The sequence below is a fragment of the Balaenoptera borealis genome, assembly GCF_965194805.1.
Source record: "Balaenoptera borealis genome assembly, chromosome: 2".
NCBI classification, from domain to species: Eukaryota; Metazoa; Chordata; class Mammalia; order Artiodactyla; family Balaenopteridae; genus Balaenoptera; species Balaenoptera borealis.
The window spans coordinates 10,311,888-10,335,689 of NC_138867.1; the positions used below are offsets into that span (position 1 = coordinate 10,311,888).

At 42.2% G+C, this 23,802-nt stretch overlaps 1 protein-coding gene across 1 annotated transcript in view; it reads right to left on the bottom strand.

Moving 5' to 3' along the window:
- CTNND2 (catenin delta 2) overlaps window positions 1-23,802 on the bottom strand; it is a 942,908-nt gene that overhangs the window by 376,206 nt on the left and 542,900 nt on the right. The window contains 1 exon segment of the mRNA XM_082382599.1: window positions 9,607-9,801. Within this exon segment, the coding sequence (XP_082238725.1) occupies window positions 9,607-9,801 (195 nt within the window).

Sequence of the window (23,802 nt, forward strand, 5' to 3'; positions counted from 1 at the left end):
GACTATGAAATTTAAGACGGGTGAACAACTTCCAGAAAGATCATATTTGAAAAAAAAAATCACAATCACATTTCTGTCACTTGACAAATGGCCTTTCAGAAGTATTCCTGAAGCCATAAGTTTCAACTTTTTTAGGTCACAATAAATAGAGTACCTGATGAGAATTTCAAAATATAAAATTAGAACTCAAACTGATACTGCCAAATTCAAATAAATTAGAGACTGATCAATGCAAGGAAAATAATGCAAAATAGCAATACAAATGGGGAGAAAAATACACCATTTTAAAGGGTAGGTTATATGATCATATAGAAGAAAATGCATGAGAAACTAAGAGATCTCAAAGTAGCCATCGGTAATGTAACAATGTAATACCTTATGTTTTTTTAAGCGTGAGGTAAAAGAATGATTTCAACACATTAAAACTGATTTCTCCCTTTTTGCCTTGTCTGTTCAGACTGCGGTGTGTTTGATGCAGACTGTGGCTCTCTATTAATACAGATAAGCCGATACTGATCACACGATTAAAAGACTTTTCTTTAACACAAATTTTCCCTTAATTTCTGTCTTGTTATACTCGGTTGGCCAAAAAGTGCGTTCGGGTTTCTAAGATGGTACGGAGGACCCGAAAGGACGTTATGGCCTATGTTTTCTCTCATTTGAGTTTTAGAGCTCAGTTGACCAAATCACCCACCTTGGAGGATTACTCTATTCAACTGAACTTTCTTATGGCAAACATTTGAAGTAAAAGGTGCTTTTATTAGCTCTGTAAACACTCCTCTCTCTTCCCACCTGCTCTGCAAACAGCCCCTTCTCCCCTCAATAAGCTCTTCCAACTCAGTGAATCACACTGCTGGTCTCTTTGGGGAGAGTTTAAAAGTAGTCTCTTCAGGGAGATTTTAAAAGTAGTCTCTTCGGGGAGATTTTAAAAGTAGCCTCTTCAGCAGTTGACCTGATACTTCACCTTTTCACGCTGTTCATGAAATTACCTGTTTTCCGAAGAGCTACACAAATAAAGGTCTAGTGCGTAAAGGGAAAAAAAAATAGATGTTTTATGTGTTGTATTTTGTTTGAAAGAAGGGAAGGGAGATCCTTTTTAATAAAAGCAAACATTCTATTTTGATGAGGATAGATGGTTACATGCATTATTTACTGACAATGGGAAAAAAAGGAGAACAGAATAAAATACAAGACTCTTCCGCGATGAAGAGTGGCCCCCGCTTGCCGCAATTGGAGAAAGCCCTCGCGCAGAAACGAAGACCCAACACAGCCATAAAAAAAAAAAAAAAAAAAAATACAAGACTCTGGCACATGAAGAAACTTGGGGGATGGAATATAAAGTAGGGTTCAACAGAAAAAAGAAAAAAACATTTGTTTTTGTATTATTTATCTTTGCTTTTATGTATATTTGTACATAGAGAGATATGAAAACATAAAATACTTTTACACATGTTACAGAATACAAAGTAAGCAAACAATAAGCTAATTAAATAACATTCCTTCTGCAAGCTCAGAGAATAAAAATGGCTTAGGTGACAATGGGTCCAAAAACATGGCCTATATACCTTTAAAGTTATTACTTAAATAATAACAACTCTATCATTTCAGGAATGAGGAACCTTCACCACCCAATCTACTATATTCCCAGTAGTATTATCCTCTAGAACTAAATTATACATGTCTTCCAATTTTCTGCACTCTGCACAGGTTGATCCAAGCTAAGCTCAATGGAAAAATATTCAAGGGTAAATTTAACATCATCTTTTAACTTCATATGTCATTATTTTTGTGGGGGAGACGCATTTCATGAGGGATTATTATTAGTGTTGATGTTGATTACTGGTGTTGATTTTGCTGCTTCTAAATTGTATCGACTGTTCCACCAGCAAACACTCTGTTCTCCTTCAGCTGTAATTAGACTTTGTATTTACACCATTTTAGGTGAATTGATATAGGTAAGCATCTGGAAGCTCTTCTTGGTTTTAAGATGATATTTATCACTGGGCTCATTAAAAATTTCCAGTTGGGTAATCATGTGCCCCTGAACTTTTTAGACTTAAAAGAGGTAAAAATTTTAACTAAGAGGTTATGGAGGATCTAATTTGACTTGCTCCAGTGGGAAGCAATCATTTTTACAATTTGAAGTAACAGCCTTTAATAAGTAATAAACTGTTAATATTCCACCTTTTGTGGACTCAAAAGATGAATTTCATTGAAAATGTTATTTATATTTTATTGAAGAATAGCAATAAAATTTTATGAATATGAAGGTTCTATGTAATCCCTCTATAACTTTATGAAGTATTGGCTATTACTGCAGAAAGTTAAGTTTTTTAAAAAAATGCTTTCTCCATATGGGCAAATATTTTCATCCCATTCTTACTTCTTGTTATGTTGCAATATTTGTCAACCTCATAAGGATATTTAGCAGGTTTTCTCCTTGCAGCGTACCTACGCTAATTCATTCATTTTTTTTTTTTTTTAATTTTTGGCTGTGTTGGGTCTTCGTTTCTGTGCGAGGGCTTTCTCTAGTTGTGGCAAGCGGGAGCCACTCTTCATCACGGTGCGCGGGCCTCTCACTACTGTGGCCTCTCTTGTTGGGAGCACAGGCTCCAGACGCGCAGGCTCGGTAGTTGTGGCTCACAGGCCCAGTTGCTCCGCGGCATGTGGGCTCTTCCCAGACCAGGGCTCGAACCCGTGTCCCCTGCGTTGGCAGGCAGATTCTCAACCACTGCGCCACCAGGGAAGCCCTTAATTCATTCTTTATTAGAAGCTGACACATTCATCACAGAAAGCTTGTTTTCTCCACTCAGGATCACATTTATCCAAAAGGAAATTCATGTGACTATCAACCCAGCCGATGTTGGCCATTTTTTGCTAGTTTAGAAAGATGTGTTTGGGGGGTTGTCAGAGTCAAGTATTTACGTTCATCAAATGACTCCTAAGTTGACAGTCATTGATATGTTTGAGTTTGCAATAAAAATCTGTGTCATCTTAATAGACTTTAGCATAAGCAAATCCATGAGAGTCACAAGTTCTTTATCTGGCCATGCTCCTTATTATATAAGCTCTGGTTTGGACAAGGCTTATCCTGGACAAAAGGTACGTTTTATCTAAACCGACGCCCTCATTAAAAGTGTACCTCTTTAAATTTTCATTGTGCAAGAAGTAAAGACTCAGACGTTGGGTGGATGGTCCTGGAAGAGCAGGTGGGGATGTTCGCTCTACTGCCGCACTCACCGCTCAGTGGCCTGGCGTCTGCTGCAGCCAGAGCATCCTGTCTCCTTGCCCAGGGAGACAGCACGGACGCACCTGATAAGAGGGTCCCCTCTGGGGAGCCCTGTTGAGTGGCGACCACTGCTGATTCAGGAAGTGACCCTTTTATGTTCTCTCGCGCTGCTACATCTCCAGGGCCATCATGCTGGCTCCTGTCTCAGTCCTGTCCTGGTGCCCCTAGGGGCAGCTGCTCTACTGTCTCTGCCACCCTACAAAGTCACATCTGGGCCCAGGGAGGCTGCGGGGTCATCCTCCGAGCCCGCTCCCTTCTGCTGGGACTGCGTGGGGGAAATGGTCTGTGGTCCTTGTTGCCAACTAAAAGCTGGCACTTGCCACCTGCCTCTACAAGGATGAAATCACAAGCTGCTGCGACCGCTGACCTTCAACACCCCCTGAAAGGAGTTCAGGGTGGAGATGAGGAATGATGCACTCTGTGCTCTGGGCAAAACTGGCAGAACAGGTCTTCAGATAGTTAGATACTTTCAGGGGAAGATTTTATGAGACCACTTCTTGCATCTCCTCACATCTAGAAAAGCACTAAAATCATTAATGGTGACGTCTGCTCCTTGTGACTAGCAGAAGCTTCTGCAAAAACTATGTGCTTGATTGCATGTACTCCCCCTTCACCAAAATCACATCTATACTGACCTTCCCCTCCTGCCTCTTTGGACCAGTTCCTCAGAGCTATCTGAGATGCTGTCTCCCAGGCTATAGTCCTCATTTTGCCCCAAATAAAACTTAACTCACACCTCTCACGTTGTGCTTTTTTTTTCAGTTGACATTGTCCAGCACTGGCTGGGGTGCCTGAGCAGGAAGGGTCAGAGCTAGGTCTGGGGTGCGGGCAGAAGACCCTCTTCAGACCATGCTCCCTGGCACAGCCGTGGCCCACAGAGTGCTGGCCCAGCTGAATAAAATCCGATTGATTTCTTGTGTGTGAGTTGTGAACCCTGTTGTACGTTTTACCATCCACCAGCCTGGAGCGGGAGAGGGGAGAAGTGGGATTTGTCAACCCTGATTCTCTAACACGCACACAAATGTATACAAATGCACGTGCGTAAGGCTCTGACATTATGGTTAGGAAGCTTTTTGGTTTGGGAAAGGCTCGAGGACCTTTATTGAACACCCAAAGGTAGACTGTGCTCCTTGTCTGAATCGGGATCTAAGTCAGTCTTCATAATAAAGTAACAGGGGTGAGAGGGTAACTATGGCGGCCAAGACGGAGGGATGGAAAAAAGATGGCAGTAGGTTGGGTATAGGGGGAGAAGCTAACTGAGAAATTGCCTTTGGAGGGGAAGTTTAGGGAGCTTCAATCTGTCTCACCTTCGAGGACTACAGCTGTTTCCTGCTCTTCTCGGTATAGTTATCTTGGTGTATCTCTCAGCTCTAGCACAATCTATAACTCAGGATGGCCTTAGTGGTGTTTGGAAAGGGAGGCCCAGGGATGGGGTCAGCATGGGCCTGAGCAGGGATGGGAGAGAAGAGTGGCCACAGGAGATAATGCCCGGGACCCCGAGCCAGGTGGAAGCAGACCTGATGCACTGAGGGACCAAGGGTGGGTACCATTCCACAGCCCCACTCCCTGCTGGAAACTAAAGGATGACCTGGGAGGGCGTCAGGAATCGTGTATAGTGCAATCTTGAGTTACATGTTATCTAGAAAAGAAACGACAGTATGTTTTGTTTTTGTGCCTTTTTTTTTTTACAGATAAGGTCATTTTAATTTTGCAATTGTATAAAGAAGACGGGATTTTTTTTTTCCCAGTTTTTCCTGTGAGAGGAAAATACATATTAGTAAGTAAAATTATTTCAATTTAGTTGAATTTGTGCCCAATCTAAGCAAGTGAGTCAGGCATCCAAGAAACTAATTTGAATGGTTGACCGTTCAAAGGAGTTACTTTTGAGCCTCTGAGTCCAGTGTCACCAGTTGAGGGATGTCCTTTTCTCTTTTGTAATGATCCTGCTTGCTTAATTTTGAATATGTTCTATTTTTTTTGGTGCTTTTCTTAATCCTCTGTCTTCATTTTTGTCTAGAATATTCATTTAGCCTTTAATGTATTACCTTCCGTTACCAGTTATTTTTTCCTATTTTAGGTCCTTCTCTGAAACTAAAATGAGCATGCGTGAGGACAAGGAGTTGGTTTAAGCTTCTTTGGACCCGAAGCCCATCGAGCACGTGGTTTGTCTTCACCAGATATTATCTGATTAACACAGGACGCAGGAAATCCTGACGCTCTCTAGATGAAAATGGGTGTATATTTATTTCGTTTTTGAATGATGACTTTTACAAACGCAGGGCCAACCAAGATGACTGTTAAGAGCCCAGGTCCCAGGGCAAAACTGCCTGGGCGTGAAGGTTTAAAGACTGGTTCCATACAACCTGTGTGACCTTGGGCAGATCACTCAACATCTCTGTGCCTCAGTATTCTGATGCGTAAAGTGAGCCTCATAACAGCACCTCCTTCATAGGGCGGTTCTGAGGATTAGTAAATACGTTCAAAGCATTGAGAACCGTCGCTGAAAGTGGCGACGTGCTATATGCTTTGTCATCCTGTCTCACCTGCTTGAGGCTCTGGCACCATCTAGTAATTCCCAAATTGTTAAGGCCAATACACTTGACTTCACTCCCAAGTGGGGATTCCCTCAAGAGCAGCAAGTGGCCTTCAATTCCCCTGCCCCACTCTCCTGGAAGTATCCTCTGGAAATGCTCTACAGATGGAACTGAAGGCCCCCCGGCCAGTGGCCTTACTTCACAGCAGAGAGGTAAGGCTGAAGAGTCACCTCGGCCACCGATCTGAGCCAAAAGCCAGTGACCCCGGAACAGTTCAGGTCTAACAGGCCTCATAAGAACCTGTCCTCTTCTTCCCAAGGAAATAGGGTATTTGCTCTGACTCTGGAAGCTTCTTAAAGGTCTGTACCAGTGGTGGCACTAAGTGTGGGGTGTGTATAGCACAGGGGATGTGAAAAATAACCCTCTGGATATGGAAAAGCAATCTTTTTTTTTTTTTAACTTTATTTTTTATTTTTTTGGTCGCACCGCACAGCTTGTGGGATCTTAGTTCCCCGATCAGGGATCAAACCGGGGCCCCCGACAGTGAGAGCACGGTGTCCTAACCACTGGACCGCCAGGGAATTCCTGGGAAAGCGATCTTAAAATGTTTCTTTATTGAAGTTTAATCTTGCCTTTACTAGATATAATTTAATACTATTGTATAATATGTATGTAATTTATAAGTGAGAGATATATACCCGTATTAAAAGCATTTTCTCAAACACGTGGGTGCTGACAGAGACAGTTCCTGGAGGTGCAGGGTTAGCTGGGAAAGGGTAAGGACTCAAAATGAATTCAGGATGGAAACAGGGAGTAACCTGAGCAGGTGTGAGGGAGAGAGGGCTTGTGGCTTTATACTTAGGCACTGGAGAGGTGGCTTCTCCCCACCTGTCCCCAAGAGACCACCCCATGCACTTCTGGAAATTTCCATAGTGTTGTGGAAATCAGCATATTTCCTCAAAAGTGCCTCAAGTTCAAAGATGCGGGCAGGGGAGGGTGTCTTGGGCATCTGGATGGCACACCTCAACAGATCTCGGCCAGGGCAGAGGTTACTAATACTGGGAAAGGGCTGGGCAAACAGACTGTCCCCTCTGAAGCACTCAGAGGACACTCCTGCCTTCTCTTAGAGGAGAGAGAGGAGAAAAACACTCGTTTATTCATTCAGCCTGGCTCTCCACTGATGGCTTAGAACGGGGGTCAGCAAACTTCTGTAAAGGGCCAGTAAGTAAGTATTCTCAGCTTGACCAACCATATGGTCTCTGTCACTATTCAGCTGGGCGGCTGCAGGGTGACAGCAACTACAGATGATCTGGAAACAAAAGGGTGGGGCTGTATTCCAATAACTGTTTATGGACTCTGAAATTTGGATTTCATAGGACTTTTACATATCCCCAAATATTATCCATCTTTTGACTGCAAACCATTTAAAAATGTGATAATCGGGCTTCCCTGGTGGCGCAGTGGTTGAGAATCTGCCTGCTAATGCAGGGGACATGGGTTCGAGCCCTGGTCTGGGAAGATCCCACATGTCGCGGAGGAACTAGGCCCGTGAGCCACAACTACTGAGCCTGCGCGTCTGGAGCCTGTGCTCCGCAACAAGAGAGGCCACGATAGTGAGAGGCCCACGCACCGCGATGAAGAGTGGCCCCTGCTTGCCGCAACTAGAGAAAGCCCTTGCACAGAAACGAAGACCCAACACAGCCAAAAATAAATAAATAAATTAATTAATTAATTAAAAATGAGTTTAAGAACAACAACAAAGACCCAATACATTTAAAAAATAAATAAATAGATAAAAATGTGATAATCGTTTTTAACGCACAAGCACTACTACAACAGGTGACGAGCTGGGTTTAGACTGTGAGCCATAGTTTGCCAACCCCAGGCTTAGAGAAAACACTACTTTTGTTGTTGTCATTGTTCTTTTTTTTTTTTTTTAAAGTGTGAACATCATTCCTGGTCCTTAATTTGCGATCGATGAATGAAATATTTTTTTCCTATTGTAGCTAATTTTTCATTAAACCTCCAGAAGTTTATCAACGAGAGCTAATTCTAAAAGCCTATGAATATGGAACAGAGAATCAACATAATCCCTTTTGTTGTCAGTTTTTCTTCATATTAGATATTGAATGTCACCGAGATTGTTATCTTTGTCTTTTATAAGGAGTGGGTGGAAATAAAATTACCCTAGTTAATAATATGCAACAAGCTAAATGTTAAAATAGCCCAGCCTCAGACTGGAGTAGATTTAGCAGGCTGAAGGTGAGAGAAACTCTGACAGAAGAATAAATGGGTATTCTTTCTACCTAAACTAAGATATGTACTATTAACACTGGAGGGCATTTACAATGTCAAGAGTAAAATCAAGGAGTATTTTGTGCTTTTCTTCCTATGATGCAGTGAAATACTGAAATGTAAATATCAATAATCAGTTAGAAAAGCAACGAAGCTTGCCTGGATTTCAAAACATATAATTTAGTATCATAATGTAGTTTAACAAAATTGCTATGATCTATTTCTTGGGAACTGGAAGTTACAACAGTCTGAAGATGCAGTGCCCGGTGCCAAGGCCTGGACCGGAGCTTCCACGTCCCCACACCTCGGCCCCTGCCCGGGATAATGTGTATCATTAGAAATGAAGGAGACAGCTCTACTGTCTGCAAACCGGCAGCATACTGTTTTCTAAGTTAACTTAGCCACGGGAGGCTTTACAGGAAGTGCAATTCTCTGTATCTTCTTAATGATATTGATTTTACAGTTAAGATAAATGTGCTCTAGCACATTTAATCATGACATTTAACCAGTTATTTTGCAAATGGCTTCATGTTCTGGAAAACACTTGTCCTTCTTCACGTGGCCTAAGGTTGTGTCAATTCAAAATATATATTTAATCCAGGAAAGCTATACAGTTGACTGAACCATACGCAATTGCCAATAACCGACTTTTCAGAAATAATTTCATATGATTCAACCTAATAGTGTGTATGAAATAAATTCTCAGTTGGCTTTACAAAATATGCTACATTTTTTAGTAAATATGCTTCTTTCCCACCAAGCTTGCCAAACAGGTAGACTGTGTCATTAAAAAAACACTTACCAGCATGAGGCATATGCCTTTATATGTCCTGTATAGCGACTGTGCTTTCCTAAAGTAGTTATATTCATTAAATACGTTAATAATGACGTACAAAAAATTGGTACTGCTTCCTTCGATCTGCCTGTGTGACAAAATGAGCTGACAACCCCCCTGTACTTATTTCATTTACAGTCTACTCAGGGAGCTAAAGTGGAGTCGTATTTGGTTTCTTTCCTCATCACAAATATTAATGAGAGAAGCAGGTCATATCATAATGCTTCTGAGGAAACAGGACACACACACACACACACACACACACACACACACACACACACACCCCTTTCACAAGGGAGCGTTCTTTAAGCTTCCAAGCAGGCCCACCCCTCTGTGGACAGGCCCGCCCTCTGTGGACAGACCCGCCCTCTGTGGACAAGCCACCCCTCTGTGGACAGGTCCACCCTTGGTGGACAGGCCCCCCTCTGTGGACAAGCCACCCCTCTGTGGACAGGCCCGCCCTCTGTGGACAGACCCCCGTCTGTGGACAGGCCCACCCTCTGTGGACAGGCCACTCCACTGTGGACAGGCCCCCCTTCCGTGGACAGGCCCGCCCTCTGTGGACAGGCCACTCCACTGTGGACAGGCCCCCGTTCTGTGGTCAGGCCCACCCTCTGTGGACAGGTCCCCCACCGGGGGTCCTGAATACACACCTGTGCTCGTGCGGTACGTGCCCGTGTGTGCTGGCGGCAGAGGGTCCCCCTGGCTCTGGCTGAGACTCCTCATGGGGGGCTTCTGATAGACGCGGTCTTCATAGATGGGGTCTATGTGGTGCTCTGGGGACTGCAGGGCCCGCAGCTCCGGGCCCAGGTGGCCGTGCTGGCTGCTGTATGAGGCCCGGGACCCAGCTGAAAGGAATGGACAAGGAGACAGTAAGACCCGACCGACATTCAAACAGAACTTGTTTGAACAAAGACATATTTGAATCTGGCGGGGAGAGGAATGTTGAAATCTGCAGAAAATCAAATGAATGGCAGCAAGAGGTCAAGCTAATCAGCTTATCTGCATCACCCAGCTGCCTTGCTTTGCTCCCAAACCTGATCTCTGTATAAGGATGATAATGATTCTGAGATAAATCCGCACTGAACAGGGCCAGTGAAACAGCATTTTTCCCAGCCTAACGAATGTAGCAGGTTTCCTCACTAAAGAAATCAGGCAGACTGAAGTCAAACCTAAAAAGCTCTTATTATCTCTTAGTCCTTGCACCTGAAATTTTACAACAGGAATTCTCATTTAAAACGATGAGCAAATGCACAAGCCATGGTGGCAAGTCAAGCCGTCTTGATGCTGTTCTTGAAAAGTGGACCAGAATTTGTTCTCATCAGCAGTTCTTCCCTGGACGATGAATGAACCAAAATGTTCGGACTTAACAGTAGTCTAAATCCCTGAGAGAAGCAGATTTTAAAGAAAAAGCTTTTCAAGTTACGTTTTCCTTTACTCTTACCCTCCAAATTAAAGGATCTGCATTTAGTCTACCTTCCTCTGAAACAGTTCAAGTGGTTGCCACAAACTGGTTTAATTTATAAATCGAGGCTACACAGCATGTGCCTGTAGTGTTCGTAAATCCTTATTTGTGTCTTTTTTTTTTTTTCTTTTCTTTCTTGCACTGTATGGGAAGAGGTGTGGCTTGGAAGCAGTGCTGTGGGCCAGGGAATCTCTGCGCAAGAGGAAACACTCTCAAGAGGGTTAAGAGCTTGAGTTGACACACGAAAAAGAAGACGTTGACTGAGAGCGAATATTTCGTCCGAGGGAAAGCCAGAGTCACAGGAGTAGACATGCCAGGAGAATCATCTCCACGGGGACAGATGGGGTGGAGGACATCTAGGGACAGTGAGGGGGCATCAAGGAGAGACGGTTATCTAACAATGGTGAGTACAGGACACACACGAAACCCAAACAAGGCTACAGATGATTTTAGCAAAGACACTTCAGCTAACTCTCCAAAGCTAATAACCCACATGGCACACTGGGATTTAACAGTCAACTGCCTTTGAATAGTCCCAACTGGGAGCCCTCCATTCCAGCTTAAAGTTAGAGGGAGTTGGAATTCCTTGATTTTGGTTGTGTTTGTGGACAGTTCTCCCTCGGTCCAGCTGCGCCCCGGCCTTCACCGGTGGCCACCTTAAAGCCAACATCTTCAGTGCTCAAAGATTGGGCTGCTTCTTCAGAATGATCTAACCCCAAAGATTTTGATATTCTTGTCTAGTATATTTGAGGACAAAGCCACTCAAAAGTTTTGAAATTGCCAACAGATAAATGTTTTACTGGTATATTTTACACAGGCTGCTTTACATTTAAATCAACAGAGAACAGAGCAATTCCGAAGGACTGGGGCAGTGCTAAGACTTCCATGAATTCAGTCTTGATAACAATCACTGAATGTTTTGAGGAAAGGAAGGGAATCAAGTAGGCAAGTTCCATACCTTTCCCTTTGCTAGTAATTAAATAAGTTCTGATTTAGAGAGCGTTCAGATGAGTGATAGATTCAAAATAACTGTTTTACATAATTAGGTTCATTGCATCTGATTTATCAAATGCCAACATCACACTGAATATTATCACATGCTCGTATTTTCCAGGAATCTATTTAAGTACAATAAGCCTCGAGTTCCTGCTGTCAGTTCTTTCTACCTCTGAAGGTTTTGATAATATTGCCAAGAACTTAGAAGTGTAAAAAACAAGGAAACAGTCATTACATCCAAATGTCATATAGTTAAATAAAAGTTATCCATCCCTGGTAGATTTAGAGGTGTAACTTCATCACCATTCCTCGATTCTAAGCAGCTAAAAATATCCAACAATGAACAGTAAAAGGACCTGCTGATCTTTTAAGTGGTATGTGTGAAAATCCTCTTCTTATAAGCATTTACTGGACATTAGGAAATTTTTATTAGTATCATAAATCAGAAATTAATGACCAAGGGTCCTAGGTGAGGAGCAAGAATCTTAAGATAAGGCCTACCTCTGTGGATAGCAGAATTTCTATGTGCTGGTATTAAGAAAAATGCAATAGTACAATTATTAAATATTTGGAGAGTATACTACACTTTTTTATTAGCATGCTTTTGACAGAACTGTAAGTTCATAGTGTCTCCCTGTGGAGACATTTGTGCAAAATACCTTTGCATATTTAAGCATTATGCATAGAGCTGAGATACGGCATTTTAAACCAAGCATTGTTTGCACCCCTTTTATTCACTGTGGTCAGGTTTTAGTTGCTCGTGGCTGGGTGGGCACAGTTAATGGGAAGAGAGACAGAACTAGGAGAAAAAAGAGGGGCAAGGAATTAAAGGTTAAAAGTGAAACTTCTGGAATTCATGCCCTCTACCACTCTTGCTCAAGAAAGAACATATCAGGCCCCGACTAACAAGGCCTGTTTTATTTGGGGCAATTTCAAGAAAAAAAAAAAATCTCACACACCTCTTCTCTGAATAGGCTCCAAAATTTCATGAGATGGTGTATATATTTGCTGATTCAAAGAAAATACACTTTTCTTGATACATGCACCCCAGTGTTCATTGCAGCACTATTTACAATAGCCAGGACATGGAAGCAACCTAATGTCCATCAACAGAGGAATGGATAAAGAAGACGTGGTGTATATATACAATAGAACATTACTCAGCCATAAAAAGGAACGAAATTGTGCCTTTTGCAGAGACGTGGATGGACCTAGAGACTGTCATACAGAGTGAAGTAAGTCAGAAAGAGAAAAGTAAATATCGTATATTAACACATATATGTAGAATCTAAAAAAATGGTATAGATGAACTTATTTGCAAAGCGGAAGTAGAGACACAGACGTAGAGAACAAACATATGGACACCAAGGGGGGAAGTTGGGGGTGGGATGAATTGGGAGACTGGGATTGACATATATCCACTACTATGTATAAAACAGATAACTAATGAGAACTGACTGTATAGCACAGGGAACTCTACTCAGTGCCTGCGGTGACCTAAATGGGAAGGAAATCCAAGGAAGAGGGGATATATGTATACATGTGGCTGATTCACTTTGCTGCACAGCAGAAACTAACACAACATTGTAAAGCAACTAGACTCCAATTTAAAAACAAGAAAAAAAAGAAAATACGCTTTTCTTTAGTAGTAATTTTCTTTTACCATCACGGTCTATTTGACCGTGAGTGCTCAGCGTAACACTGGACTCAAAACACCACTAGTAAACATCTGCATCTTTGCCAGAAACTGGAACAACGTTAACAAGAAAAAACGCTAGAGAAACTCTGACTTCGTTAAAATGTCACGGATGTCCAGGCCAATTATGTTGGTGGAGAACAATTCTGAGAACCTCACCTTGACCAAGCTGAGGGCTCAGAACAGCAGTGTGACAAAGGGCAATGGAAACATGGATGGGCCCAAGAGAAAAGGGAAAGCAGACCCCACGGACCAGCCCAACTGCATCAACCAGTCCCCCGCCATTGCAGACCCAGGTCATGCAAGTATAATACCTGTGTCCAGACTTTATGACCAATTTCTGCCGCAACGCTTTCAGCATCCCATGTTAACCTTTCAATGCTATCATATGCTTTTACTCATCCTACTTCTCCTCTTCAGAAGACAAAGTTTGGGTCTAGAGAGCCCAGGCCCTGGCAGTGTTCATATATAGTATGTTTCTGAAACCAATGGGTTTGAAGACTCACATCTGAAGCATGAATGCTCGGCTTACAGGCTAAGAGAGGTTGTGATCCAGGAGGGCTGAAGGGTAGTGTAACAACCACATGGGTGCTCTGTGCAGGCCAGGCCCTCCTGCAGGTCCAGGAGCCCCAGAGGACTGGGAAGAACCAGCAAATTGATGCAGGAACAGGCTTGAGACACTTGCTGCACAAGAGCTACCATGTGTCCTAGGACCTCAGTCACTGGCCCACTGCTGCTAGGGCTGACTTGGGTGCTCAGATGGCTCAGAACTGGTCACTCCTGGCCACTCGGCTGTGGTGCTGGTGATGGGAGGTGAGAGGAGAGGTTCAGTTCTGTGGCAGAGACGTGTAACCAAGCAGGACCCTATGGGGTCTTCCTGGGACAGACCCCTCCCCCCATGTCCTCTGCTGTAGCTCCTCTCTGAAGTACCTTGATAACAGTATCTGAGGCACGCTTCCTGAGTTGTTTTACAATGCTAAAACCACCACCAAATGGAAGAAATTAACTACTGGATGACTGTGAGCCCCGAGACCTACAGGTGCCTAAGGATTGATAATGTTAACTGTCCTGTTCCCTCACCATCAACCAGTCAGAGAACTGTGCACGATCACATACCCTGTGACCCCCTACCTCACCTGGCTTTTAAAAACGCTTTGCTGAAACCCTTCAGGGAGTTCGGGGTATCTTGAGCACGAGCCACCCATTCTCCTTGCTTGGCCTTGGCCCTGCAATAAACCTTTCTCTGATCCAATCGCTGACGTTCGGGTTTGTTTGGCCTCACTGTGCGTCGGGCACAGGAACTTGCATTAGGTAACAGATGGAGGTATGGGCTCCAGGGGCTCAGAGGGCAGACTGGACCCTGGAGAGTAGAGGGGCCCTAGACCTGGGACATCCCCTGGAGCTCTGTAGGTACCTTCACTCCAGCACCACCACTTACAAGAGCAACTCCTACACAGAAGTGTAAGCAGGTAGGTTAGGGGGTCCCTGGAGAAAGAGAACCAGGAATGGCTTTCTTGACAGAAGAGAACCCATTTTGGCCTAAGCCACTTTGTGATCTACGCCTGGCTACAGTGTTTGCCGTTGAACAGGTCTCAGTAATTAGTGATCTTAAGGGAGGAAATGCAGAAACAAGGGAGGAGCATTCAAGAAACAACAGTGCAGCCTTGGGGCAGGGTCCTGGTTCCTTAAGGGATATACATAACAGTATTCCTTTGAGTTCTGCAGAAACTAAAACCCTCACCCAGGTAGAGGATGGAAGGATGATGCTGACCTTCCTGACTTCAACCAGCTAAAGCTTGGCCTCTGTCAACCTGTGCCCCAATTCTATGCTGAATTCTCCTCTGCTCAAGCCCCCTCATGAATGTGCATGGACCCTTAGCTGAAAACGTCCCCAATATTGCTGTCTGGGGAGACTCTGCTTTGGCAAAGATCCCCTGTGTTCTCCTTATTTGCTGCAAGTAATAAATCTTTCCTCTCCCTGCTCTTTGGCTTGGTTGTGGCTATTGGCTCGACACCCACCAAGAAGTGAACCCAGTTTTCGGGGAACAGAAGCTTGAAAGCATGGCTGCCCCCTGATTCTGCACACAAAAGGGGGCCTTAGGAGCACAGATGTATAATGCCCAGCAGTTTGAAGTAAACTCAAGTAGCATCTAAAGTAGTAATTCTACTGCTCTTTTCTTGTGTCATTTTTTCCCCAAACAAACTGAAATAGGGAGACATGATTTGGGCTCCAGATCTGTGTTTAACCAGCTGGGCAAATCAAGGCAAGTCACTAAACCTCTCTGAGCCCTGGTTACCTCTAGTGTAAAAATACAAATAATAGTACATGTGTTTGTATGACATGGCATTGTGGGAGGATCAAGGTCAGAGAAATCTGTGTGAAGGGCTCTGCAGTTGATAAAGCAGCGTAAAAATAGGTATTCTCACGTCATTCGATCTTAGAATCAAGAAATTGTTATCTCATGAAAATACACCTTTTGATTCTAAAACACAAACACTATAATTTAAACTATCAAAATATCAAAAACAACTTAAGAGATTTAATTGTGAAATATTATAAATGGAAAAAAACGGATAATTTTGTGAAGTATTATTGGAAAATGTAAATTTTAAGGTTTTATTTTTTCTTAAAAAATTAATGTTGCCTTTTAATGGATAATTGTAAAGAATGAATGAATGAATGAAGTTCAAAGGGAAAGAAATATTGAAATAACCAAGAGAAGGTGGAATCCTTTTTAGAAAGGGATATGGCATAAATTAAACCTGCTGAGCGAAGATAACAAACATCTGCAGATCCAGAGGAAAGCCAGTGACGGACTTGCAGGGAGTTCTTGACATGGAAAATAATTACGAAGCTGAAAGGGTAAAGTATCCTCACTGCCTTGCTTGTCTCACGCCTCCAATCCACAGAGAGAGAATCCAACAGGCTCTGTTCCATTTGACCAGCAATAGAAAACACTTCTAGACTGATTTGCAAATAAATTTCTACTTGCTAGATTTTACATAGAGCGTTTACCCGTGCCAGTTAATCCATATTGATTGATACGTTCACTCATTTAACACATATTTACTAAGTGAGCAACTTCTCGGAGTTTTGGACACCATGATGCTTAAGACACACAAGGTCCCTGGCCTTGAAAATAAGTCAGTCATCACATTTAGAGATAAAGGTACTGAAGGAAAATAAAGTAGGGGGGGGAGGGTAGACAGTGTCGGAGGGTATACTGTTTTCATACGGTGGTCAAGAAAGTTCTTTATGAGGATCTGACATTCCAGCAGAAGACTATTCAAGGGAGCTGTGTTGGAGGAAGATTCATGTGTTTCTCAGATAGAGGGGACCAGCAGTGAGAGCAATGGCCCTCTGTAGTAGAGTCAGTTCACAATACTTACAGAAGTGATTTTATTATCTATTTAATCCATATTGTCTTTTAAAAGAAATGCCAGTTAGTATACGAACTCTTTATAAGTTCATACCACAACTGATTATAAAAACTGAACAGATATTTTTTAACTCACAATTTCACAATCACAGTAACCATATTTTCAGCAAAAGGATCTGAAATATTCAACAGGAGATCACACATAAGGAACTCATGAGAACTGCAGACCAAAGATTCAGCTCAAATACATATATATATATGTGTATATATATACACACACACATACACATATATACACACACATACATACATACATATATATTTGCATTTGAATTTTCATTGCTTAGAATATGATTAGTTCTCAAATCTTCATTTCTTCCTTGCAGAATCATCTGCGAGACTTTGAAACACTGATTCCCGAACACAACCCCGAAAAGATTCTAACTCAGTCCATCTAAGCGCGGAGCAGCGAGGTGCATTTAATGGGCACCCCATGCCTCGTCACTCTACTACAGGAATCACCCTGACAGCTTCCCTGTGCCAGATAAATCAAAGAGAGAGGAGACAGGCATATCCGAAAGAAATCAATATCTAATGTGTTACAACCCTCAATTTACCATTTCTTGCTTTCTTCAAATAATATCATTTACTACCACATTATGCCAATTACCTTACTGAACAGAACGAAACAAATTCATTCTGTTTTTCACTGGGACCCATTCACATTCTCTTATTTCTATACTCTACAATTTCTGGCTCTCTAATTCAATGTGAATTCACTTGCTTTTGCAAAGAAACAAATGTTTGTAGGTTTTCATTTGGAAATATCAATATTAGGTTCTTAAGGACACACTGCCATTGACCTGTTCTCTTCAAATTTGGGAGCCAGTTTCACATGCTCATTTGCAAAGAAATGGAAGGAGGAAAAGAAGGACCTAAATGACATACCGGTCAGTGGACCAGAGCAAGCTGACTCGATGAGTTTGTGACCAGGTGGCAGAGCTGAGTGCTTTCACTTCTGAGATAAAGAGCTGTCTTCAGAAGAAGAGCTATAACCTTCTTGTGCTATGACGTAAAGTCCAAAGTAAAATCTAAGAATTCAGGGTTTTTTTTAAAAAAATTCTGTGTGCAATCAGTTCATGCATTGCTATTTATTAGTGAAACCACATCTTTGAAGGGCAAAATAGGACTTTTATAGAGACACATAGAGCCTGGAATAAAAGCAGATTTGCCCTCGCAAATCCCCACTGCACCTCCTCCTTGCTGAATGCTCTGATTTCAGGGTATGTTCCCTGCAGATATGCTGGCATCACTAGGCGACGTGGCCAAGCAGCATGGCCTGTGTGGGCAGAACGCCTTCCCTCTGTGAGAGTTTATGGCTTTGAACTAGTTATTTTGTGCACTTTGAACTTCTTAACAAGTCCGGCTTGATATCTGTTATTAAACTCCTGGGAGAAAAATGACCTTGGCAAAAGCACTTTCAGAAATACAAAAGGTCACGTAATCTTGGTTAACTTTTTAATATCATAAATGGGTTCTAAGTAAATGGCCGAGAGATGCAAATATTACACCTTAGATGTAAGAAATGCTCACCATGATACTTACTTGATTTATTCTTGATTTTTGCTTTTGACACAAATCGAAATTCCAAAATCTACTTCCTACTCCTATGCCGATTCACATATTAATTTCACTATTTAAAGGACCCTCAAATATTTCCTGTATATCTTGAGTCAAGTCCATGCACTAAATTTCATTTGCAAATGATCAGCATTCATTGAATTAGTTTGACATCTTATCTCATATTGTTATAAATGTTAAAATATATGGACACATTTCCTATACTATAGGCTACAAGCCATATTTGTTTGGAAGGGAGATTATTAATTCATTTGTATTCAGTGGTAAAATTGTACTGAAGCTTAATAATTTCAATGTAACAAACAGGCCATCTGATGATATAAAATGATTCTATGATAAGTCTGTTTTGGAAAGCAAAAAATTTCCTCCTGTTTCATCTTTTTCGTAAATCCTAGATTTTTCCTATATTTTGCCAACGTAATATAGCTTTGCTGCTATCACGAAGAACTTGAACGCTCACACGGTCTCTGACAATGAATAAACGCAGAAGCATTTGCTTCTGCAATTTGCTTGATAAAGTTTCCAATACAACTTATCGTAATTACGACACTTTACCTCACCTTTTACCAAATGAATACTGTCATCTATTGGGGCTCAAATACTTTCCAGTGAGAATAATTTAAAGGCCAAAATCCCTGGTCAGGATGCAGCAGTAAGTGTGCCCCCGTGATCTTATCCTCTTGTCTTTCCTCCCTAACCACAAGCATTTCTTCCCAAGCTGTTAGAAAAATAGGCTTCTTTTGTTCAATTCCTTTTGTGACAGGCAGGACTGCACAAAGTGAGGAGACAGTGGCGATGAAGCATGAGTGATGTGGAGTCGGACATCTTTGCATTCTTAGGATGGACCGTTTCCACTTTTATTTTCAGTCCAGGGTCACGTGGCTCCCTGTCCACACTGAATTGGATGATGTGCTATGTCAACTCACACACAGCTCCAAGCAAAGAGCCTGGGGAAACCTACTTGTCTAAGATGGTACTAGTACTAGTGAAACATGCAAGATAGACAGTGGTGGTTTGGCGCCCGTCTGCTTTTGTTTTCTTATCTCAGGGTAGGTAGAGAGTAGCTCTGAGTGGACTAGCTGTGTGTTTCAGCATTTCTCAAAATGCCATGGGCACACGAGTCCCCTGATTAACATTCAGGTTCTGATGCAACAGGTTTGGGGAAGGGCCTGAGGTCCTGCATTTTTAACAAGGTCTTGGGCAATTTTGGTGTTGCTGGTCCGCAGACCACCCTTTGAGAAGCCAGGACTTACTGATTTAGCTATGGATGTATATCTTGGTTGCTAGACGTTTTCAACTTTGGCATCCTTCTGGAGCCCTGGAGATAGTCTCACATCCACACAGATACTCTTCTTTATCAACAAGGCAGATAACACTCAACGAGTGTCATTTTATCTCTCCACAGATGCTTCTCAATACCCCATCAGTGCAATGTGCCAACAGTACATCTGGAGTCTGGCTTCCTGACCCAATCTCTAGGGACAATTACGAATCTTTCCAAGAAAAGAATCCAGGACAAGGTGCTCCTGACCCATCTTTTTTGTTATACCGAGATGCAAAGACAGACTTCGGCTGGGAGGGATGGGAAATCTTCCTTCTGCTTTCCAAAGAGCTGACTGCTGTGGGGACTGAAGCTCAGTTTTCATTTTTGTGCATGTGGTTTTTGCCCATCAAAGGGCACAGAGGAAATTCTCAATGTATGGATAAGGAGAAGGGTTGTATCAGGCAAAAGTAGGCTAAGGTATGCAATTTTCTTCATAAATTGCTTTAAATATTTTGAAAAATATCTGAACTAAGATGTTCTGCATCTCAGCATCTGAAAGAGAGGTCTTTTACTCAGATTGTGCATTCTGAGTTAGATGTATACATTCCTTTTCAAAAATTTGATATTTAGCTGATAAAATGCAAACTTCAAAAGTATTCTCCCTGTATCATTTTTCTACTGCTTTCTATGTTTCACCAATACCCATGGAATGGCCTTAGTGATAATTCCAGAAGCAAAAGACACCATTAACTCTCAACATAATTTTGGGGGGAAAAATGGCAAATAAGCTGTTTCATAGATTAGTCATTCTCTATGTTTACATTTTATAATTTCTGTATATCAACACTCTTATTAAAGTTTTATTACATTACTCAACATAATACTTGGCATACAAAAAAAGGAGTTTGAGAGGAGAGGAATTATGCTGTGTAATAAACAGTTCCGAGGACTAAAATTCTTCCTTGATTCTTTTCCGGTAAAAGCTTTAATATGTGTATGTGTGTGTTTTAGAATCCAGTTAGTCACTGAATTACACATGAATAATTACTATTTGAATACAAGTTATATTAAAACATTAACTCCCTAATAAATGCACGATTGATGAGGCCTATTAATTCTCCCACCCATTTTTTTTTTGGTCTGTTACGTTATCCAAAGAAGTTACTGCTAACCACCAATTGCTATGGTACAGTAGTGATGTTACCGGTGCTTTCCTAGTACAGAAATCTGTATTGATTCTTCCAGTGCAGAACAAATACTACATATGCTAGAAGACTGTCAAGGTGAAGGGTCTGTGTGTGGCAGTGTCAACCACTATCAGCTACTGACTCAGCCACAGAAGGGACTGTGGCATGATCTGATTCTAACCAGCTGAGGTGGTGACCTAAATGAATACGTGTGTGCACGCGCACGCGCATATGTGTGCACTTATCTCCTAGCGGAGGTTTTGACCCCTTTCACATGTTGCCAGTCTATTCAAGGAGAGCTAGGGTTGAAGCCAGAAACACCAAGGAATGCAGGCAGGTGTCATTCCAGATCAGGACGGGCTCCCCCTCTTTAATAGCATGGCACCCGTGGGCCCAGGCACCATCCAGGAAGCCAGACAGGAAAAATCAATGCTATCAAGTATGTGTGAAGATATTTACAAGCAAATAGAAATTGGAAGCGCTGCTCAAGTCCACTGGGTCAAGACCATTAATGGTTTTCTTTGGTTCCTCTGCTGCCAAGTCTCTACCTGCAGGTTCCTGGGCAGGTCCTTAGCATATACAGACGCCACGGAATAAGCAGTCTGTTTTTATGATCGCTTTTGTTTCTGGAGTTACACACAGGGAGCTGCTAGCTCTCCAGGTGAGCCTATGACATTCCACAGACTGCTGTCTGGGCGTCTGTTAATACTGTGATACCTAAAGACATAGGAAGCCACTTTCCAAAGCACTGGGAAACTCAGAGGTGAGAGGACAGGTATTTTACCCTTCAGATTTTTAATACCCATTGAGTCAAGTTTTTCTGTTAGCTGTTGGTAATATTTTCATATTTCACTCACTTTGGGGAGAACCTGGTATCTCTTTGTGTTCATGCTTCGCTTTGTACTAAGGATAATTTCCAATTATCAATGGGATGTAACACTTTCACCAACTAGCTAGCTTTATAATAGCTAGTTGAAGACATTTGTTGAATATCTACTAGATGAGGCGTGGTGAGGAGTTCTGAAATATGCAGAGGGCTCAGCTGCCCTCAGGGAGCCCATAAACCCACTTATTTAAATGCTCTGCCTCTTCTGATTGGAGGAAAATTCAGGATACTTTCTTCTTTGTAGCAAAGTCAGTGCTTTCGTAATACACAGCAGAAAAAATACATATATTGATCAATAGATCTGCTTGAGATTAGCCTTTAGAGATTGTAGGTATTTCACTTTAGTTATCCCATGGCAAATGCAAAGTCTTATCCATATATAAAACTACCCACCCACACACACACACATATATATATAACACACATATATGTGTATGTATATATACATACACATGGGTGTGTGCATAGTGATTTTTGTCATACATTTAGAATATAGATAATAAGCAGAAATATGTATTATACATAACATATATTATGTATAACATGGGCTAAATATGACGAATTTTTAAAAATTACAAAATGCAATTGACACGTTGTAAGTCAACTATACTTCAATAAAATAAATTTTAAAAAATTATAAAATGCACATTGGTTAAATATTGTGGTGGGAGGGATTTTGATGCAGGCTTGGTTGCAAATGAACTCCATTTTGAGAGATTTTGAGTTATTAATTATTGAAGGTTATTTTCACAGCTACTAAAACTATTGGTCTCTCCATAATCCCTCTTGCTTAGATAAAAAGAAAAAACGGGGCGTCCCTGGTGGCGCAGTGGTTGGGAGTCCGCCTGCCAATGCAGGGGACACGGGTTCGAGCCCTGGTCTGGGAAGATCCCACATGCCGCGGAGCAACTAGGCCCGTGAGCCACAACTACTGAGCCTGCGCGTCTGGAGCCTCTGCTCCGTAGCGGGAGGGGCCGCGATGGTGAGAGGCCTGCGCACTGCGGTGAGGAGTGGCCCCCGCTTGCCACAGCTGGAGAAAGCCCTCGCACAGAAACGAAGACCCAACACAGCCATAAATAAAAAAAAAAAAAAAAAGAAAAAACGTTTAAAAGAAGCCTCATACTTATTAAGGCAGAGATACTGGTTAACTAGGATCATTGATACTTAAAGTGAGTGGCTACCATAGACACCTGTTTGCCCAAATTAACCCACACCGGTGATCTAAAATGTGTAAGCACTGCCGAGGAACCAAGGCATATTTTACCATCGATGTCCCATGGACCCTAAGTTCAGAGGCACGGAGTCTGAAGAGCGGAAGAAACTCACACCATGGGGTCAGACACAAGCTAGGCTTTCTCATTCTTGGGTGCTGGGGACCCCCTCGGAAGCCACAGTCCAGATGACCAACCAAGGCAGGACTGCGTGTGTCTCCGTGTCTCTCCCTTCCCATCCTATCACTTCCTTCTCTGATTCGACATTATATCTAAAAGCATTTTGCCAGCAGACTCCTATTTCTACCAGCCGTCCATGTGATCTGCCGCACTGAAAAAATAAGACGGGTTTCTAGACTTCAGGACCAGAGAAACATCTGGCTGAACATTACCTGGCCTGTTTCTCAACGAGGGAAAAGGGGATTGTCCTGAGAGTTGGTTCATTTCTGGGGCTGGAGAACTTGTCCCTTTTTTTTTTTTTTTTTTTTTTAATTTTTATTGGAGTATAGTTGATTTACAATGTTGTGTTAGTTTCAGGTGTACAGCAAAGTGACTCAGTTATACATATACATATATCCATTCTTTTTTAGATTCTTTTCCCAGATAGGTCATTACAGAGTATTAAGAAGAGTTCCCTGTGCTCTACAGTAGGTCCTTATTTTTATCTATCTATCTATCTATCTATCTATCTATCTATCTATCTATCTATCTATCCATCCATCCATCCATCTATCCATCCATCTATCCATCTATCCATCTATCCATCTATCCATCCATCCATCTATCCATCTATCCATCCATCCATCCATCCATCCATCCATCCATCCATCCATCCATCCATCCATCCATTTTTGGCCTCACCGCGCAGCATCGGGTCCTTATTTTAATCCGTTCCTCTTCAAACCCCTCACGCCCTCACCTTGCCTCCATGTCCATCATCTCAGATAGTCATTCCCATACTCCTGGGGTCCTAATCCCAAGTGAAAAGAAGCTTACAAGGTGTTCTGGTGAATTTATTCTTTCAAAAAAATCTCATGGACCCTTATTAAAAAGAAGTGGGATAAAAGTCTCTATTCAGAAAAACCATTCTTAGCTCCCCCGTGCTTCCTGAATGTGGCCAGAC